We start from the raw sequence: 19,767 nt of genomic DNA on the forward strand, positions 1-19,767 counted from the left end.
TGCCAAAAACTGCAGGTCAACTGAGCCTTTACTAGGCCATTGATGATCTGAAGTAGGTTTTTTCTTTAATGAATTTGAGTTTGAAAAGCTCCTGTCAGCAGAAGCAACAGATACAGGCAGAGTGCAGGCACTCCTGAGAGCAAATCGAAGATTTGTTTAAAGCAGTATATCATTCTCTGAGAAGTAAGTTAGGATTCAAATGAACATGCTGGCTTTGGGGAGTTTTAGAAGACTCTTCATCTTCACAGCTGGTGCAGTGCCTCCAACATCAACGTCCTCTCCCTCATCGGCACGAACCTCACATCGGTCCAGTGGTCTAGTGGTTCCTGGAGAGGCGCTATACTCTGGATCCTGGGCTTCTTTGTAAAGCAGCCCAGAAACACAGGCTGTTTTTAGAAACTGTGACCTGTCAGGCTTCTGTATTTAGTGAAAATCAGTCCACAGTATTTGTTCATTGTCACATAATCTTTGTATAATTAGTGATACGTTGTAATGACCTGCCCTACTCTGCCTCTGATTGGCTCCTCGGGCCTCATGCTCCACAAACGTCTTACACTCTGAGCATTTTCTTTTAGAGCATTTGCTCTATTTCTGTTTTCACTTTTAATTTTTCTTTTTGAAGACACTTTTCTTGCTCGGGCAGTTGAAACCAGTAGTGTAGTGGAGGTTTTTCTGTGGCATTGTTGCAGCTGTCTGCTGTCATACAGTGACGTCTAGTGGTCACACATGGTACGTACTTGTATATACGGGAAGTAACTCCTCAATATATAAATCACATGAACAGCAAACAACTAAAAGCATGCAACCTTTAGTGCAGAAAATAAAGATAAAGCTAAAAGTTGGTGGAAGTTTAGAGTAATTCATCTTTTCTGAGTGAGTGTTGTTGTTGGGGCAGAAGTCTGACTTTTACCGTCAAAGGTTGTTTTTTTTTACCAACTTTTTACCAAATTGAATTAATCTGCAGCCTCAAAACGGGTTCAGCTTTAGAAACAATGAGAGCATGACTTATAAACACGTATTCATAGTTTTGCTGTAATTAGTAACCATGTGGTTTATTACACAATTATTTAATGTAAGAATTATAATTATGACATTTTATAGTGCTGTTAGGTGTTATAGACACTTAACCCTTCAAGTTGTTTAGCTTCCAGTAGTTTCTCTGCACATCTCTAAGCTCCAGGTAAAGCAGCAGGCTGTCTCTGAAAACGAATGAGTGAAACTCTCTATTTTCCTCTGAGACTTTTCTTTATTTGGATTTTAATCCTGGTTATCTTACCGAGGAGACTTTGGAAACTCAACATTTCTCAGCTGAAGTATAAACGTGTGCAGGAGATTCTATCTTTACTGGATTAACTACTCAACCTCTCTTTACTTTAAATGGAACCTTCATCTGAGAGATAAGCGTGTTTACAAACAAATGAAATGAAATGTTCCTTTTCGACTGAACTATGTGAAAACTTGAAGAGACTCTTTGGCTGCAGGTTTCAAAGCCTTCAAGAATGCTGGAAAAAACTCCCACGGAGAATGGTCACGTCAACAACGCTGATGAGCTCATATATTGAATATTACAGTAAAATAATGAGCGAGAGGAGTTCCTCTTCCAGTTTGTTTTATTAATCATGTCTTCCTGAAGCCGCATGTGAAATCAAATCGGTCAGACTAAGGATTAAGATTCAGAAAAGAGAAATAAAACTGTGTGTGTGTGTGTGTCCGCAGGGAACAGGAAATGAAGGTGTTCCAGGCCAGGAGGAGTCTGGAGGAGGCGCTGATGGCCGACGGTTTGGCGCGGGCCGCTGAAAACACCCGAGAGCTGCTGGAAGGGAAAACAGCCTGAAGACGGAGCGGTGAGATGTGGCAGCAAGAAGGATTACACTGGTTAAAGACACTTTTTTTTTTCATATGTGCAGATGAACTGCAGACCGGGACGGAGAGATGAGAGCTGACATTAGCCCGTTGTCATGGCAACTCAATCTGCTTTTAGGCGGCGAGATGAGGTGCACATCGGTCGGAAATGGGAGTATGGAGATGAGAGATCAAAGATCTGTCAGAGGAGAACAGCGAGAGATTCCAACTCTGCAGAGCAACAAATCAGTGCTTGCGAGTGTTTGTGAAATGAAGCTCCAGACTCTATCGGCTAACTACCTTTAAAAACCCTGAGGACTGGGGTTTAGCCGCCGGCGTCTCGAAAATAACCTGCTAAAACTGGATAAGCTTGAGAAAAACATCTAGAACTAGAGATTATACATACATATCAACTGGAAAAGTCTGTGGATCGGGGATAATGTGCCCTTTCTCTGATTTTTTTTCACTTTGATTGAGAAGAAGAAACAATAATAAAAAGAGCCAGGAGAATAATAAAACTTTTATTTAACCACACATTTTATTATTGAATTTGTTGGGGACAAATTAAAACGTAAAATAAACTTTGGTGCAAATCCAACAAAATAGTCCGGCCGTAAAAACCTGGCAGATTTCAGATTTAAGCCTCGAATCTGCAGGAGAAGAGTTGTGCTTTGAACATCCAGTGGATGTGAGCAGCCGCTGTGCATTATGCTTCATGAATTATAGATTAAACCATGAATTACTGCTTGTTGTTTGACAAAACACACATGAGAGTAGGAGGTCACGTTGCAGTTCAGATCCTGTGTCAGGGGCTCATACTTTAATAATCTCAATAATGTAGGGCAAAAATGGAGGGGAAAAAAACAAACTATGATTAAAAATCTGCAGATTAACTCATGAAGGTTTGGGTCGACGAGGGACCCGAAGGACGAGTTCTGGAGGGAAACAGTTTACCTGCGTGAACAAAGCTTTTATTTGAAATCACTAAATCAACTTTGTGTGTGTGTGGGTGTGTGTGTGTGTGTGTGTGTGTGTGCGCGTTCGTGTTTGATGGTTTGTCTAAAAGCAGGCAGATAAGGAGATGCTTCTTTTTTAAAGCACATTTGTTTTCTGTGGAGGGAAAATCGTCCATTAATGTAGATTTATGCAGATTGGCTGGATGGAAGTCGTTTGGGCGAAAAGAGCCACTGAGAGTCGAGGAGTGATTACTAATGGGTTTTTATAGCTGCTGTGTGTGTGTGTGTGTGTGTGTGTGTGTGTGTGTGTGTGTGTGTGTGTGTGTGTGTGTGTGTGTGTGTGTGTGTAGCTGTTGAAACAACCGTTTTAAATCTTTGCTCAGTTCTCAGACTGTTTGGTTTGCTTCTTGTTTACTCCGTCCTCTTCATTTATTTATGTTGGCTATTCGGTGGTGAATATCGACGGGAATCTGGATTTTCAGTCAGCCGGCGCAGCGTTTAGGTTTTGTTAATTGTAAGCAAATGACTTTGTGCTCATTGACGAGTGGCACACAGCATTTAAACGCTCTACAGTTTTTTACTGTTGATTGTATTTACTGGGCGATTATCAAGTAAGCATCAACTTGTCTGTTTATACTGTTTCACTGATTTTATATATCTGGATGAATCATGGTAATGTGGCCTGGGGGTGGTAAACAGACAGGAAACAGGATTTTTCACCATGTATCAGGTGTATATAACCCTCCTCTCTATTCTATTCTAGTCTATTCTAGTCTAGTCTAGTCTAAGTGTCTCGAAGAACCTTGCACCCAGCTCTCGTGTTCAGCACAATGTTCAGAATGTCTGAACAGTTTGGAACTCCATGGAAATAATTCAAACTCACTTTATTGGTTTGGTATTTTCTGTAATTTTACATTTGTCATTTTTACAAAAATTATATTGTTTCAGTGTATTGATGTGATATCCATCCATCCATCCATCCATCCATCCATCCATCCCCCCATCCCCGGGGACTGGGGGCATGCTAATCACATGAGCCCCGTCATTAGCCTGAGATACTGAAACTCCTCCACCTGTGGAAGATACCATGCTGGAAGCCCTCATGTGACGTTGCCAGGACATCACCATCCGTGAAAAGCAGAGATACCCCCCCCCCCACGATGCCCTCCTGGCCTCTGCGAAACCTTGACTCCATGGGAATGACTTCAAAATTCGAAATTTCTTTCACTGATTTGACCTCACCAAGCGCCACACAGCACAGTGCTCAGAGGGAGCTGATTGGGGCCCAAGGGTCTTGCTCAGGGACCCCAGTGCATGGTTTATGGGATTGTGGGAGGAAGCCGGAGTACCCGGTGGAAACACACACACACACACGGCCAAAACATGCAAACTCCCCGACTGTATTTTAAACAGGAACTACTTGCTGTGAAGCAAGAGTCTAATCACTGCGCCACCGTGTGGTTGAGTGACAAGGCACAACCTTGGCGGACTCCAGTGTCCACCTTGAACAAGTTGACTTAGGGGCCGTCCACACGACACATGCCGGTTAAAATAACACGGGTCCCAGAGTGGAGGAATTGTAAAACCCTGGCTCGTGCCATCCAACCCCCCGAGGTGTGGACGGCAAAGATGGAAAAGTCGATCATCTGTGGTAAAAAGATGACGTGATCATACCTCCCTCTTCCCCCCACCAATGTCCGTGATGTCATCAAATTACCACAACAATCAGGGACTACAAGCTCCGGTGGAGCTGCAGAAGCTACTAACGCCCCTAAAGGCCTGGCATGTGTACTACACGCCCTGAAGCCTTGTGTTGAGTCGTGTTCATAGTGACGTGTGGACGGAGGTTTTTTGAGAACCTCTGGGAGAAAAAAGATGGTTTTGCCTGGTGTAGATGTGACCTTAATGCTGGGTCGATGGACGTAGCTCTCAGCCTGGAAGTACAACGACCAGATAGTCTGCAGCAGACGTTCTGGTACTCTATACTCAGTAAGCTCCTCCCACAAGGCATCTCCATACCATACAGTACAGTATGGTACAGGACAGTACAATACTGTACAGTAAGGTACCATGCAGTACAGTGCCGTACAATACCGTACCATACAATATAGTATTGTACCATACAGTACAGTACAACACAGGATGGTACAGTACCATACAGACAGTACAGTACCATACAGGACAGTACAGTATAGTACCGTACATTACAGTACAGTACAGGATGGTGCAGTACCATACAGGACAGTGCAGTACAGGATGGTACAGTACCATACAGGACAGTACAGTACACTACAGTACAGTACCGTACCATACAGGATATTACAGTATAGTACCGAACCATACAGTACAGTACAGTACAGTACAGGATGGTACAGTGCAGTACCATACAGGACAGTGCAGTACAGGATGGTACAGTACACTACCATACAGGACAGGACAGTACAGTACAGTACAGTACAGTACAGTACCGTAGACCCATGTGAACAAGGACAGCCCTACAATATCCAGAGCATGAAGCAACTCCAGCTTATCTCATCCAGTCTTCTGGACTACAGGAGTGACTGACCAGGGACAAGGACGGTGTGAGTTTTCAACTTTTTTCTTGTCATATTCACTTTTTTTCTTTTGTTAAATAGCTGTAGCAGCCTCAGTTTTTGTTTTTCTAATGGTTATAAGTTGGAGGGCTCTGAAAGGGGTACTCAAGGTCAGAGGTTGTGTTGATGAGGCGCTTTCTACAATCCGCAGCAGATCTGAAGAGAAACCCACTGTGTGTGTGTGTGTGTGTGTGTGTGTGTGTGTGTGTGTGTGTGTGTGTGTGTGTGTTTTAGAGAGCAGATTGGAGCTATTGACTGAACCCGCCGAGCCCACGTGTGTGTTGGAGTGGTGGTGGTCATAAATCAGCCTCTAAATGACGGCTCCAGTCCTCTGTGTGTGTGTGTGTGTGTGTGTGTGTGTGTGTGTGTGTGTGTGTGTGTGTGTGTGTGTGTGTGTGTGTGTGTGTGTGTGTGTGTGTGTGTGTGTGTGTGTGTGTGTGTTCTAGTATTGGAGCCAACATGTTGTCTAAACTCTGTAACAATGCACACGAGCCAAACGAGCCAGCTTGAGCATATAACACTCGTTTAACACTCGTTCCCGCATCGCTGAGTCATAATTTGGACCTGCAGGTCATTGGAGAGACAAACGTGTTGATTCTTCAGCATGAGGTGGACAGTCAGATTGTTGTTGTATTTGAATGTGTATTTCCAGTCCACGGTTGTTGTTCCCAGTCAGGCTTGATGTATTGTGGTCGTTCTCTGTCCATGCTGCCGCTTCTCTATAAATCTGAGAGAAATGCCTCCACTGCTTCTCTCTTTTTTTTTCCCGACAAGGCAAGGTTAAGTCTGCTCCGGAGATCAAAATGATATCATCTGACTCTGGAGACGACATGGAATTTGAGGATTTAAAAAATGTGCAGACTGGTCTTTTAAATGTGCAGACTGCTGTTCTTATCTGATCGAGACTAAAGATTCACACTGCTGACTGAGAGAAGACTGAGAGTTTGATACCAGCAGGCACTCACGCGCGCGCACACACACACACACACACACACACACACACACACACACACACACACACAAGACTCATTAACATAATACATTCTCCAGCCCATCACCCTCCTATTAACTGCAACAACAACCTGATTATATATAGTTTAACCCTGGTTCTAAAATGTGTTCATGTATGTATCATAGTCATTTAAATAAGGTTAAACCTTGTGGGGTTTCACATGTTTGGTTCTGCACAAACGAAACTGGAATCAAACCATACTGGACTTGATTGGACATCACAGAAATAGAAAAACTACACACACAATCCAATTGTTGGCTTAAAGGCGTCACATAATGCTTCACCTTTAATCTCATCCATCACAAAGAAGTGCCTGTAACCATCATAGGAACCTGTTGGACTGATAATCAACTGTTCAGATGAAAACATTTCAGCTTCTGCATTTTGGTCTCCAAGATAATAAAGATAAGTGTGTGTGTGTGTGTGTGTGTGTGTGTGTGTGTGTGTGTGTGTGTGTGTGTGTGTGTGTGTGCGTGCGTGCGTGCGTGCGTGCGTGCGTGCGTGCGTGCGTGCGTGCGTGCGTGCGTGCGTGTGTGTTTTATTAGCTGTGTATCTGGTGATTATTTCCACAGGGGCTGATTTAGACTCCCGCAGCATTTTTCAACGGTTGGTAATTAGTGAATGTTGAGACACAGAGAATTAAATGCTTCAAAGTCGTTCATGAGCCTGATAACTGCTGACTGTGTGTGTGTGTGTGTGTGTGTTTGTGTGTGCGCGTGTGTGTGTGTGTGCGTGTGTGCGTGTGTGCTGTCATTCAGCTGAATTGCCTCGATTTAGCAGCAGATTATCAGGATTTTCTAATTATTAGGGAGTAATTAAGACTGAACTGAGGATTATCAGACTGAAACACGAAAATCCCGAAGCTCTGAAAGAGACAACATTCAGACACGGAAACATGAAATCACTGAAACGGCGAGACAATGAAACACTACAGCAGAAACAAAGATAGTCCGTCACAGAGAAACACCGTCAGTCTGCAGAAAGACAAGCAGCGACTGAAAGATTAAACAAAGGTGGCCTCCTGCTTTAACGCGATTAGGATTCAAAGTACATGGTCGTGACTGAATTGGTGGAACAAACAGGATTTGATCTGAAATTCAGCTCACTGAAGGATTACCAAACATAACAATGTGAGATTTATAAAGCCTTACAGAAGGCTAAAAGGTGAAGATCTCGAATAGCTCAGTAATTAGTAATATAGTAAAGTAACTCATACTATATTGTTATTGTCACCTGCATTGTCTGCTATTAGAACGGGTTTGCAAACGTGAAGGACTCACCGTGTAAATGTTCAGTCAAAACACCAAAAATATTCCTGAAAGTCAGGGAGAAGAACAATACAGAGTGGAGTCCTGCAGAATTTAGCAAAAGGACAAATAGATAAGTGTGTTTTAAAAAAAAAATCCAGACAATCTCGTGAAAAACGAGGATCAAATTATTTCCTCAGACCTTAAAAGCACAACAGAATGTTTTTGAGTTCTGGTCACACAATACAAACTTCATGTGCTTGGCGGTACAGATTTTTATGGGTTTCCGCTGACAAAAGCTGTGGATAATACCAAAAGTACATAAACCGTAACCATTTCTGTTAACCCCTCCAGCACATCCTGTACGGCTCCATAAGGAGGCGCTACAAGGTCGTATTAACCCTCCCGTTGTTGTTTACACGCGCCTCCTCGTGCACACTGCTTGTTGTCGTCACGTACTGACGTCGCGTACAAACGAATCAAGAAGTGAAGAAAATAAGTGACGGTCGATAATGAAAGCGGCACAAGGAGATATTTTCATCTCAGTCAAATAAATGTGACTGAGAAAACATTCAACTTAGAAAATTGTGTTTACTCAAGGCGGGGAAAAAAATGTGATTGATAATGAGGGAGAAGCTAAAAGTGGCGCGTTGATGGACTGAAAAGTTCATATTATAATTCTAAAACAGGAGAGCTGCAGTCTAAATCAGGAAAAAAAAATTACAAAAAACCCTCTCCATGCTTCAGTGTGGAAGCCTTCCAGACGTTTTTAATGGATTTGTCTCTAAAATCCTCTTCTTTATGTCCCCGGTGCTTTTAAATTATTTATTTAGGTGTCACTTCCCCACCTTTTGTTGCTGTGCCAACTTATTTGTAAAATTCAAAATGTGCCCATACTTTTGCTGAAAAATACGCAGTTTATCTTCGTATGTGTATGAAATGTGTGTTGAAGATATTTGTGCGTCGTTCCGTCCTGATTTTATCCCCAAACATCCAGACCTTCTTAATACCGTCAGCTGTTGTCGGGGGGGATTTAAAACAAAACAAAAAAAATTCAGGACGAAAAGGTGGATTCAAAATGATGGGCAAGAGGAATGTGGAAAGACATTTCAATCTCTTTTTATCTGTGGGTTTTTCCTTGTGGGGAGGAGGAGGAGGAGGACATGCTGATCTTTGATAGGGCCCCGCTCCCCGCCGAGTGAAGCGCTCCGCTCGTCTGTTTTATGTATAATTAAAATGTTTTCAGGCCGCCGCCCTCACTGTCGTCCCGCCCCCCTCGTTAATGGAGTGGGAGGGAGGAGGTGTCAGGGGGTTAATGGAGAAGCTAATGATTAGCATACAAGCTCTCCACATTAATTTGATTTTTTTTTTTTTTTTTGTCCTGAGGCAGACGTTCATTGTTGTGCGGTGAGTGAGATTACCGAAGTGGAGACGCACTGGCTTGGGTTTAGCTTCGACACTCATTTCATGGGACGAAGGGAGGGAGCGCACGTCTATTCAGACGCCGCTGAAACAAAGCGGTGGTGGGACGCGGACGCTCTCATCCTTCTCTTGTTTGAGACCGAACCTTCAGTCTCAGCCCCGGAAATCAGAGTCGCCCCGTGTTTGTAGAAATGAACTGTTCACTGTCTTTGTTGTTGACTTCAGACTGAAACACTGCACATTAGAGCAGCGTGGTCACCATCAGAACCGATAACACACATTAGTCCGGATCAGTTTCGTTTTTTTGGGTTTTTTTTGCCAATAACTCGATCCAATTTTTAAATAGCGTTGATTTCACTCATTTTCAGTCTGTTTGCCCTGCGATGCTGCTGCCTGCTGTTGTCACGAGTCTCTCGTCATACTGATGCACAAACATGGCGCCGTTTTCAACTGTTTCTGAAACGGGCAACGCGATTCCAGTCGGGCAATAAATGTTCAGCCGAGAGCCAGTTTCTACCAGCTTCAAAAAATTGTTATCCGTACCAGGCTCCGTTGTGAGAAACGGGAAGTTTATGTGTGACTGGTGTCGGAGGGAAAATGGTCAAATTACTCTTATTGGAAATGTAATCAGATACACAATATTTGTTGGCTGTACTTTAAGAATGACAAATCAAACATTGCTCAATCTACCAATACTACTCCCTTCTTCTCCAGATGAGGCAGGCCCAGCCGGAGCCGCTTGCTCAGCACTCAGGTCTTTGACTAGAATCCTCCACAACTAGTTTTCTGCAGCTTTTGATGTTTTTGGAAGGTCGTCGACTCACTGCTACAAATCCATCTTCTCCCAAATTGATCTTTTAGGTTTACTGGTACTTTTACTGTATTTCCTTTCCTGCTTTACAAATCTTCCCGTGCCTGCTGTGAGGAAGCAGCCCCATTAACATGATGCTTCTACCGCTGTGCATCAGGGAGATGATGTGTTTGTGTTGATGTGTCGAGACTGTGTTTATTCTGAAGCTCCTTTTTGATCTCTTGTAGTCAAATTCTGGACAAACTGCCACCCACTCCTGCTCCTAGAGCCCCAGACTGACGCTCCGCCATGCGTTCAGTTACCTGAACCACATGTTTACATTCCCCAGTTCACTCTACTGTTTTAAAATGGGCTGTAATGACTTTTTCTATTCATATTTTTAAAGTTGTTTTAAATTATCAAACCATTTGACACTGGTTGGTCGACTTCTTGGATTGTCTGGAATTCTATCATTTCACATTTTTCCCCCCATTTGCTACCGATTGAAAAAATCAATAACTTGTTCACTATAAATAGAAGCATCAAACAGCATCGTACATATTTTCTGTTAAAGATTTTCGCAATTAATTGAATTTACTGCATGAAAAATGTATTTTCTTTTTAAAGTTTTATATAAGAGTCTCACCTTTTTAAAAAAAAATATGTTTGGATTTAAATGTATCTTCATCTTGCTTTGTTTTGAAGCATTTCCACACCACAGCTTATATATTAATGTGTATTTTGATGAGATCAGATGTACTGGTCATTATTCACCACTATAGATGAAGTCATGGTTCTATTTCATAACCTCATAACCTCTCCAGTTATTTGAGTCGGAGAGCGACTCGTTTCTGTTGCTGCAGTTTGAGTGATTCACTAAGAAAGTACAAAGTAATCCCGCCCTTCTCTAATTGCAAACATTTCCAGAGTGTGAATCTTAAACGTTGTTTTCTGTGTCTGTAGGCTTCCTCTGCTCTCCAGCCTCAGGGTCACCATCATCTTCCTCTTCCTCTTCATCCAGAACCGGACCGCCCGGAGACTGAAGTCGACCTGCCGCCTCAGTGAAGCGTCACTTTTAAAGAAACTGTTTTCAACAGTAACAAACAGTCTACAGCAATAACTGCAGCACATTTAACGCCAGCAACACGGCGAAGCCATCAGACTCACGCCAGCGATCGATCCGCACCGAGCCGTTAACCTTCTGTCACCCGCTTTTATCGCCTCTCCAGCTGCACTTAGCGTTTACTTTACCTTTCGTCTTCAAGTACGTCTGTTAACAAAAACAAAAGACTTTCTGAAGGAGCCACTCTCGTGAACCAAAGTCAGGTTGCAAACTGCTGGACGGCTTTTGCTCTACTAACCTTCAAACGTGCTCTTTCATGACTTAGCGTGGCGTCCCGAGTCACTTTTTAAGAAGTCTTCAGGGGTTTTAATGAATTAATGAGATCTAGAACAAGTGCTTATTTAAGACAGATTTTATACCTTCAGAGAATATACGTGTACATTTGTTGGACTGGAATAAATAAGTGATCATGTTCAGCCAGTGGGTTGTTCTCCTTCGTGATGTTTTTTTAAAAATTTTAACACGCTGTTGGTGTGGTTGTCTCCATCCATCCTCGCTGAGTGCCTCAAACATCCTTTCACGAGTGTCTTGGCCTCGTCTGATGGGTCGGAGGTTCCCGCTCTCTGGTGACAAACACCAGTTCAACCCGTTCAAAGAGCTGAGAGACGTGGAGACTGATCAGAAGCTTTAGAGTTCAACACTTTAACAGCAGCAGCAAGACGTGATGACACCTGGAGAGGAACGGGATTTGTCATGATGCAGCTTTTCAGACCTGAAGCTGCCAGAAATCAAGGAAACTGTGGACTTTGGACGGAGTCCTTCATACTTCAGTAAATTACATTTGATCATTTTCTAAACATAACAGCATCCATAGTGTAAGGTTTCCATGTTCCACATGTCAACATATCCAATCAGATTGACAACCGGTCGTATTCTGTTCAGTTTTTCTCCTTAAACATGAAACCTGGAGACGACAGGACGAAGTCAGAAGGACAAACATCAAAGTTAAACTGAAACGCTGCTGGAGGAAAAACTGAAGACACATCAAGTAAGAAAGAGTTTTGTGTGGTTAAAGTGAGGTCTCATAAAAGAAAGAACACTGTGTGTGCGTGTGTGTGTGTGTGATACTGCAGCAGTACTGCCTTTAATGCAACATGGCTACATTTATATTTTTATATGTTCCCCGTGCAAATAAAATAAGCAGTCTGCAATTGTAATAATAACAACACATTAACACATCTTCTTGAATAAAAAGCAAATAACTGAAAAAAGGGCTGCAGATGTGGAAGATGTTCACAGTCTCATACTATCAAACAGTATTTCCAATAAAAGAGAATACATGTTCATTTCAATGAAATGCTGAAGTTCACACTTAGCTGAGGTTGTTCCATTATGACTTTCCAGTTTTATTTGAACATGACCCTGTAAAATCAATCCATTAATCCTTTATATTGTTATTTTTCAGAACTTTGTGTGAGTACAAGGAGTCAGACTGACTAACATCCAACGATACAATCAAACATCATAAAAAATTTACATAAAACTGATCGAAATCACACATATTGAACCATTTCTGTCTCAACAGATTGTTTAGATAATGATTGCATATTACTGTCCCACAGTGTGATGTGTGATTTATATTATATAAAAACAAACCTCCACTCAGATTACTATGTTTAATGAAAAAGAGTGAAACTAAAGGACTGGAAAACAGACGAATTTCTCTTTTTGCAAATTGTCATGTACTGAACCAAAGTGATATTTTAGCAATAATGTAACTACTGGTTTCCTGCTGTTTCTGGAGAAATGACGTTAACGTAGCTAAACAGAAACACAGTGACACTGAGACAACCCGTCGATCGCTGCGCAGCCCCGTGGCGCCCACTGGGCTTTCTTGTGATTGGTGGAGGGAGAAAGGGGGCGGGGATACTAGCAAATACTTGATAAAGGTCCATTATTAGGCAGTTTTTCCAGCAATTTCATAAAGGTGTCAGAGGTCGAACCACATTGTATTCAAAGTGTATTTCCACAAATCAGCCTGAGTTGTAAATTTCTTCCAGTGTAAAAGTCCCTCTAGTGAGATGGACTGAGAACAGGATGTGTCTGTGTCTGACCACGCCGACGCCACGCCGCTATCAGAGAGAAGAAGACGTGGCGGTCTGGTACTAGTTTAGTTTAGCTTAGTTTAGTTTAGCTTAGTTTAGTTTAGTTTAGTTTGGTGTTTCATTCATTGTAAAAATGAAAACAATAACAACATTTTTTTAATTAAATCATTCTATACAATACCCCACAACCCTGTACAGGAACAAGCAGTGCAGAAGAAAGCAGATGAACTTGTATACTCTGCCACTTTATCTCACAAAATCCTTTCCATTGAAGATTATAAGCAAACATCAAACAAAGAGAGTGAAAGGCGTCAATAGCCACTCGCTTATGTCAGAGTTTCATTTCTCACACAAAAAAACCCCCACTTTTATTCTCCAACATCATTTCTTTTTATTTCAGTAAAAAAAATGGTTTTAATTACTTTTTAAAATCTTCATTTAAATTCTTGTGTGTTTTAGGCTCTTTTGAGTTCTCGTCTAGATTGTTCCATAACTGAACCCCTTTTTCCAAAATACTATACTGCTTCACTTAGGTCCCATTATATATTTGTTTGTTTGTTTGTTTTGTTGGAGATTTATGTTCCTTTTAAGTTCTAGTTACTTTCCCTTTCTGAACACAGATGGGTAAAATGTCATTAGGAGCTTTATAAATATTCTGTAGAATGCTATAATCTCCTGTGTCATGAAATGTTAGAGCAAACATTTTATCTGGTTTGTTGGATCTATGTGTTTTATTTAACTGAATATTCTTGTGGCTCTTTTCTGTAAATATGAAACGTGACTGGATGTTTGTTTTGTAGGTATTTCCCCAAACCTCAACCCAGTATGTCAGATATGGAACAAGCTGAGGATTGTTTAACACACACGGTACTTTGCCATCCAACAAATCCTTCACTTTGTCTAGCACAGTGATTGGTTTTCATCATTTTACTTTCGTATAGTTTATTTGTGTTGTTTGTGTTAGTTTATTTCCAGTTCAGCTTTTCATCCACCATGACACCCAAACACTTAATTTCCCTTGTTTCTTCTTGCGACCGTTACACCAAAAGTCTGCCCTGTCATTCTAAATCTCTCAGTGCTTGAGTGTTGATGAGACTGTTTCAATACCGCCAGTGAGAGACAGATTGTGAATCCATCTTCTCCTCCGACGCTCAACCTCAACTCTCATGTGTGTCGTTAAAAGTCACGCTTTAGCGGAGCAATGTCAAGAAGTTTCTCACTCCTTCTTTCTGAGGACAAGATGAAGGTTTTCAGTTTTAATGATGGTGTGGCCTCTCTGACACGCTCATAAAGCCAAAGTATTATTTTTAACTACTGCTAAAGCTCGAGGAGTTCAATCAGCATGTAGTTTGTTCTGTCAGGCATTTAGCGCAAATTGCTCTCAGTCCAGATGTTGGACTTGTATGTGCGATTGTATGTGCATGGTGTGTGTGATTGTGTGTGTGTGTGTGTGTGTGTGTGTGTGTGTGTGTGTGTGTGTGTGTGTGTGTGTGTGTGTGTCAGAATGAGACAAACCAGCCTGCCAGCTCTGCCCTCATTTGCATCTGCTAATGGCTCAATGATGCCAGTTTCTGATCACTGCAACCACACATTTAAATTCCTGCGTCAGTGCCAGATGCTCTCTCTCTCTCTCTCTCTCTCTCTCTCTCTCTCTCTCCCCCTCCCTGGTGTACCAGCAGCTCCTCCGTGCTCAGCATCAGAAGACCAGGACTTGAGGTTAAACTGGAAACACGAAGCTGCTGCTGGTGCCGACGCTTCGGTTGATTGTGATCAAACCTCACTGAAATGTTCGAGCTTGACCATGTCCCTCAGAAACCCTTCACGTGCCGTTGTATCAGCCGTCACATGTTGAAGCCTGCCTGCACAGAGTTGCCCTCATTCAGCCAAAGCCGGTATCTATACACTTGCATGTACGATGGAGGATTGCATTACTCTCCGTGTTCAGTGAAATGGCGAGATAGAAACTGATAAGCACATGCATTCAATGAAAACTAGTTACCGTCTCAAACGAGGGATCTTTTTGAGCGGCAGAGGGAGCTACCGTACTGTAATATTGAGCTGGGAGATCAATTTAAAGTGCACAAAGCTTGCAAGGTGCGCAGGGGATTATCAGGATGAATCCAGCCCAATCTGTTTACACAGTGTGGCTCCAAAATTTCGAAAATGTACCCAATATACTCCGTGCATACTCTTGAAAAGACAACAGGAAGCATCTGAGGGACCTTACAAGCGTGGCCAAATCCAAACCGAGCGGACCAGAGGATAATTAGACCCCATCCATAATATGTAGGACCGCGGCAGAGAGACAACAGCACGGCAAGACAATTTGCATAAAACAGAAGGAAGCAGCTCGCGTGCCAGCAGACAAACAATCACGCCTATTTTACCCTTCACTTCAATGTTACACAAACACACACACACGAACATGGATTCTTACTTTCGCCACAATAAAACCAGCGGCAGTAAAATAGGGAAATGTGACCTTCTCCAATCCTGCTGGACTGAAAAGAACGAGAACCTGATCTTACAGAAGCACCGGATCGGATGGAAGTTTCTCTGAACCAGATAGGAAGTTTATTAATGTAATTAGTTCTGATTATCAAGTGTTAGCTCCACTTGATGGGGTCCTTTTAGCTCTGATTGGCTGTTTGGACTAATAGTGAGCATGTCATATGTATTAGCCACAACAGGGTGTTTTCACACTCAGGTGTAAAAGCAGATAAAGAGCAGAAACTAACACGGTTCAGGCTTTGTTAAAAATTGAGTTTCACAGTGTAAACATCACTGAACCCGTTCACAGGAGGACAATCTGCTGGAAACAGCTTGATAATGGTTTCCAACACACAGGAACAGGAGGTATGCTCTAGTTTGCACGCCAGACCACTAGTTGGCAGTGTTACCAAAGAGTACAGTGTAAATGTTCTGCTTTGGATCTGTGGCGAATCCAAAGCCAGACTCACATAAAGATACGTTTAAAGGGTTTATTGTGAAGTCCAAGCCAGGTGGGGGTTTCCAGAGGGAGAATCCAAAGAGTTTTACTGTATAATCCAAACTCTAGCAGAGGTCCAAACATGAATGAACACAAGGAACACTAGGAAAGACCAAGGATTCCTTGACACAAGGTATGAAGACGATCTGGCAATGGACACATGACAGAAGGGGGTTTGACTCCACTGTGGAAGACACATGGTGAAGCACATTAACAGAATCATGCACTCAGAGGGAGGGCAGACAGGGATGAGACGAGACAGGCGCTTATCAAAATAAAATGAGAAGGGTAACAGGTAAGACACAGACACTTTACGAGGACGCAGCAGGAGATTCAAGCTCAAACATGGATGTGTTGCTCAGTGACTCTGGAACATGGTGATGCAGGTGTGTGATTGGATGATAACTCTGTGACCTGAGACACAGGTGTCCACTGGAGACTTTGACACTGTCCATACAGACAGAAACCGATCCCTGAAGCTTTTATTTAATTCAAAATTCACTTCTTCTTCTTCTTCTTCTTCTTCTTCTTCTTCTTCTTCTTCTTCTTCTTCTTCTTCTTCTTCTTCTTCTTTTGGGTTTAACTGCAGTTTGCACCCATCAAATTCCATTACTGCCATCTACTGGTTCTATCTCACGACATTGTCTCCCATCTCTCACCGTCCTCTCCAAAATACACTTAGGTGGAGAGTTGCTCTTGAGAAAGCTGGTCCATTTTATAAATCCAGGAATGCCTAAATGTAACTTAGCTTCTTGTTTCCTTCACAGGGGCGGTGACTATAAGACTATATGAACTCAGAACTTAAAGTGGCTCTCAGAATACCTGGAAGGTTATCATGCAGAGAAGATCAACTGGTTAACCACCTCATCCATGGCAACAGACGATTGTTGGCTGAGGGTTTTTTTTAAAGATGCATTTTAATTTGTAACCCACCCAAGTGTGACCAGTGTACAGTGGATCTGAAGTCTCTTCTTGCTCTGACACCAAGACTGTCTGATGCTGCCGGACTGAGAGGACACAGTCGTACCTGAAGAGAATGTGGGCTGTGAACATAGCCCTGAGGTGTCCCTGTGCTCACTTTCCTCCTGCCTCATGTTTCCATGGCTCTGAGGTCCTCAAAAATAGTCCAAATCAGATTTGTACATTTCAAAGTTTTGTGTGTTGAGTAAAGTGGTGATTTGCTGGGTTTATAAAAAAAAAACAAGTAAGTTTAAGTAAATAAAATCTAGATTGAAGGCGATACTGTAAAATAAAGGACTAAAATTTAGTGTACTTTTTAAACTTGGGAAGAAGTTGTCACGCTGCTCAGAGGCGGAGTCACGTTCAGTCTAAATGGCCCATTAAACTGAGACGACATGGGGTCATAGAGCAGGTGAAAATGGTGGACGTTTGGTGATTGTTTACTGACCATTGCAATGGATGTTGCAGCCGTTGGCTGAAGAAGGGCCGCCGTCATTGCACCAGTAACGGCTGTTGATCTGGAAGATTCCATAGTCTGTGCTGCCGTCGCTGTTGTGGTTCGTGGCATCAGTGTTGTAGTTGGACTCCCGTTGAGACAGGCACACCCCTGCAGAAGAAGAAGAATGCTGCATTGAGCATCAAATGTAACACGAGCTTGAGTTGTGTCTTACGTTGAATCGTGAGTGAAGCTCAGTTCAGCAGGTTGAGAAGAGTCTTAAACATCCTTGATACAATAACCTCAGACATTGATTTTATCTCTGTGCCTGATCGCAGCTGGTTCTTTGTGCTGGATTCCTGCACAGTTTGTCAAATACTACGAATCTTTCTCTTTCACTTTCAGCATAAACACTGCTGCTCACTGTGAACACTGACACGTACACCCAACCCCTGTGAGAATAAGTCCCACCATTTCTTTAAATCGTACCAAGAGAAAAAAGTCTTTATACTCAGTCCTGGACGCTGGTCAGGAGCAGAAACTGTCTGAAGTCGCCAGCATACAAACTCCTCAGCTCCCACAGTAAACATGTTTATTTCTCAGAATAGTAAACCTTTCATTTTTCCTGCTATTGTATGTTGGTGAGCAGGCTGATGGTCTTTATCAGAGGCAGAGAGTATCAATAAAGATCTGTACACCAGCCCATTGAATTTACACACAATAAAGTAACCAAACATCTAGAAACTAATGTAAAATTGTGACGAGCTTCGCTTCCGGGATTGGGGGAGCTCCCTACCCGCGTGGCCTGAGGGCCCTGCTCAGACCGGTCATGGCTTAGCGGCTTGGGTGGGGCCTTGGGCTCTGCGCCCTTTATCCTTCTCTTGTGGGCCCCTCTTGCCTGGTGGGGGTTCCTCTCTGCACTCTCTGTCTGGTGCCTTCTGGGTTGGGCCTTGGCTTTCCGAAGTGGTTTGTCGTGGCCTCCCTGAGTCTGGGGGACTGCCGGGTGCCAGAGTGGTGGCATCCTACCCTGGTGGCCTTGGGCCCCGGGGTGGTACTGCGGGCCCCACACAACAGTTCCAACCACACACAGTGGAAAAACCACACACCCACACACACTTCCACTCCCCATCGATGAGATTTGCTGCTGATTTTTCTTGTTTTCTACTATTGTTCTTTCATCAAATTTATGTTTTTGTTTTGTGTCATTTTGTTTTTGCTTTTGTTTTCATTGTTGTTGTTGCTTTTTGTTTTTCTTGTTTTTGCCTACCTGCTAATTTATACTCTTGCTAGAAAATCACGTTACTGTCTTAATAGAACTGCTCAGGCTGGTTTAATCTAGAAAATCATGTTACTGTCTGTATAGAGCTGCTCAGGCTGGTTTAATCTAATAACAATTGGAAAATATTTGGATCAGTGTGATTTCATTAAAAAAATATATGCAGCACTAACAAGGGTATTGTATGTGTTACCCCACCCAATCTATCTCTGTCTTTCTTCTCCTCTCCTCTCCTCTATCCTCTCAATCTATCTCTCTGTCTTCCCTCTCCTCTCCTCTCCTCTCCTCCATCCTTTCACCCCAACCGGTCAGCAGAATGCCGCCACCTCTGAGTCTGGTTTCTGCAAAGGTTTCTTCCTGTTAGAGGGAGTTTTTCCTTTCCACAGTCGCAAATAAAACTGCTTGCTCATGTGGATATGTTGGGCTTTTCTATTTTCTCTGTTAAAAGCACCTAGGAATGATGACTGTGTTATATATAAAAGAAATGTTTTAATAAAAAAAAAAAAAAAAAAAAAGGGGGGAAAACCAAAACAAGTAAAGCAGGTGTAAAGCTGCAGGACAGGTGCTTCCTCCTCAGCTCGGCCGTCTCTTTTATACTGCAGGCATCGCCCAGACAACAAACTTTACTCAATGCCAAAAAAGGTGCATCAAACACGCGTCACCAGCCTCCATCTCCAGATAACGGTTTGTTCAGCGAACTGCAGAGATCCTGTGTCTGCTCTGACTGTGTTATCAGACTGATTGTTCAGTCCTCAGACTGTGAATGGAAAGGCTCATCACAACCTCAAAGTTTCACTCATGTCCCGTTGGAGGATCATTCAATTGGATCTACAAGTTGTGAGAACTACTTCAGAGATAAAAATGAAGAGGTAAAAAAAAGAAAAGAGGAAAAGAGGAACAGTAAATCATTTTACTGTGCACGTGGCACCAGGACACCCTAGGCTGGAGGTCAGTGAGACTTTGTGGTCGTGTCATCTGATCTCCGGCCACGTGTCTTGGACACTCGGGTAAAGAGAGGGGCAGAGCTGTCAACTGATCACCACCTGGTGGTGAGTTGGATGCGCTGGACCAGGAG

General features: G+C 42.8%; 1 protein-coding gene across 2 annotated transcripts in view; it reads left to right on the top strand.

Annotated features, from left to right (window-relative positions):
- Positions 1-11,398, top strand: part of mbd2 (methyl-CpG binding domain protein 2) — a 34,849-nt gene extending 23,451 nt beyond the window's left edge. For both annotated transcript variants that reach the window (XM_080510616.1, XM_080510617.1), the window contains 2 exons: positions 1,717-1,844; positions 10,827-11,398. In XM_080510616.1, coding sequence (XP_080366742.1) covers positions 1,717-1,834 — 118 coding nt within the window. In that variant the 3' untranslated portion in view covers positions 1,835-1,844; positions 10,827-11,398. The remainder of the gene's footprint in view (positions 1-1,716; positions 1,845-10,826) is intronic.
- The last annotated feature ends 8,369 nt before the right edge of the window (positions 11,399-19,767 follow it).

Source organism: Blennius ocellaris (assembly GCF_963422515.1).
Source record: "Blennius ocellaris genome assembly, chromosome: 15".
Classification (NCBI taxonomy): Eukaryota; Metazoa; Chordata; class Actinopteri; order Blenniiformes; family Blenniidae; genus Blennius; species Blennius ocellaris.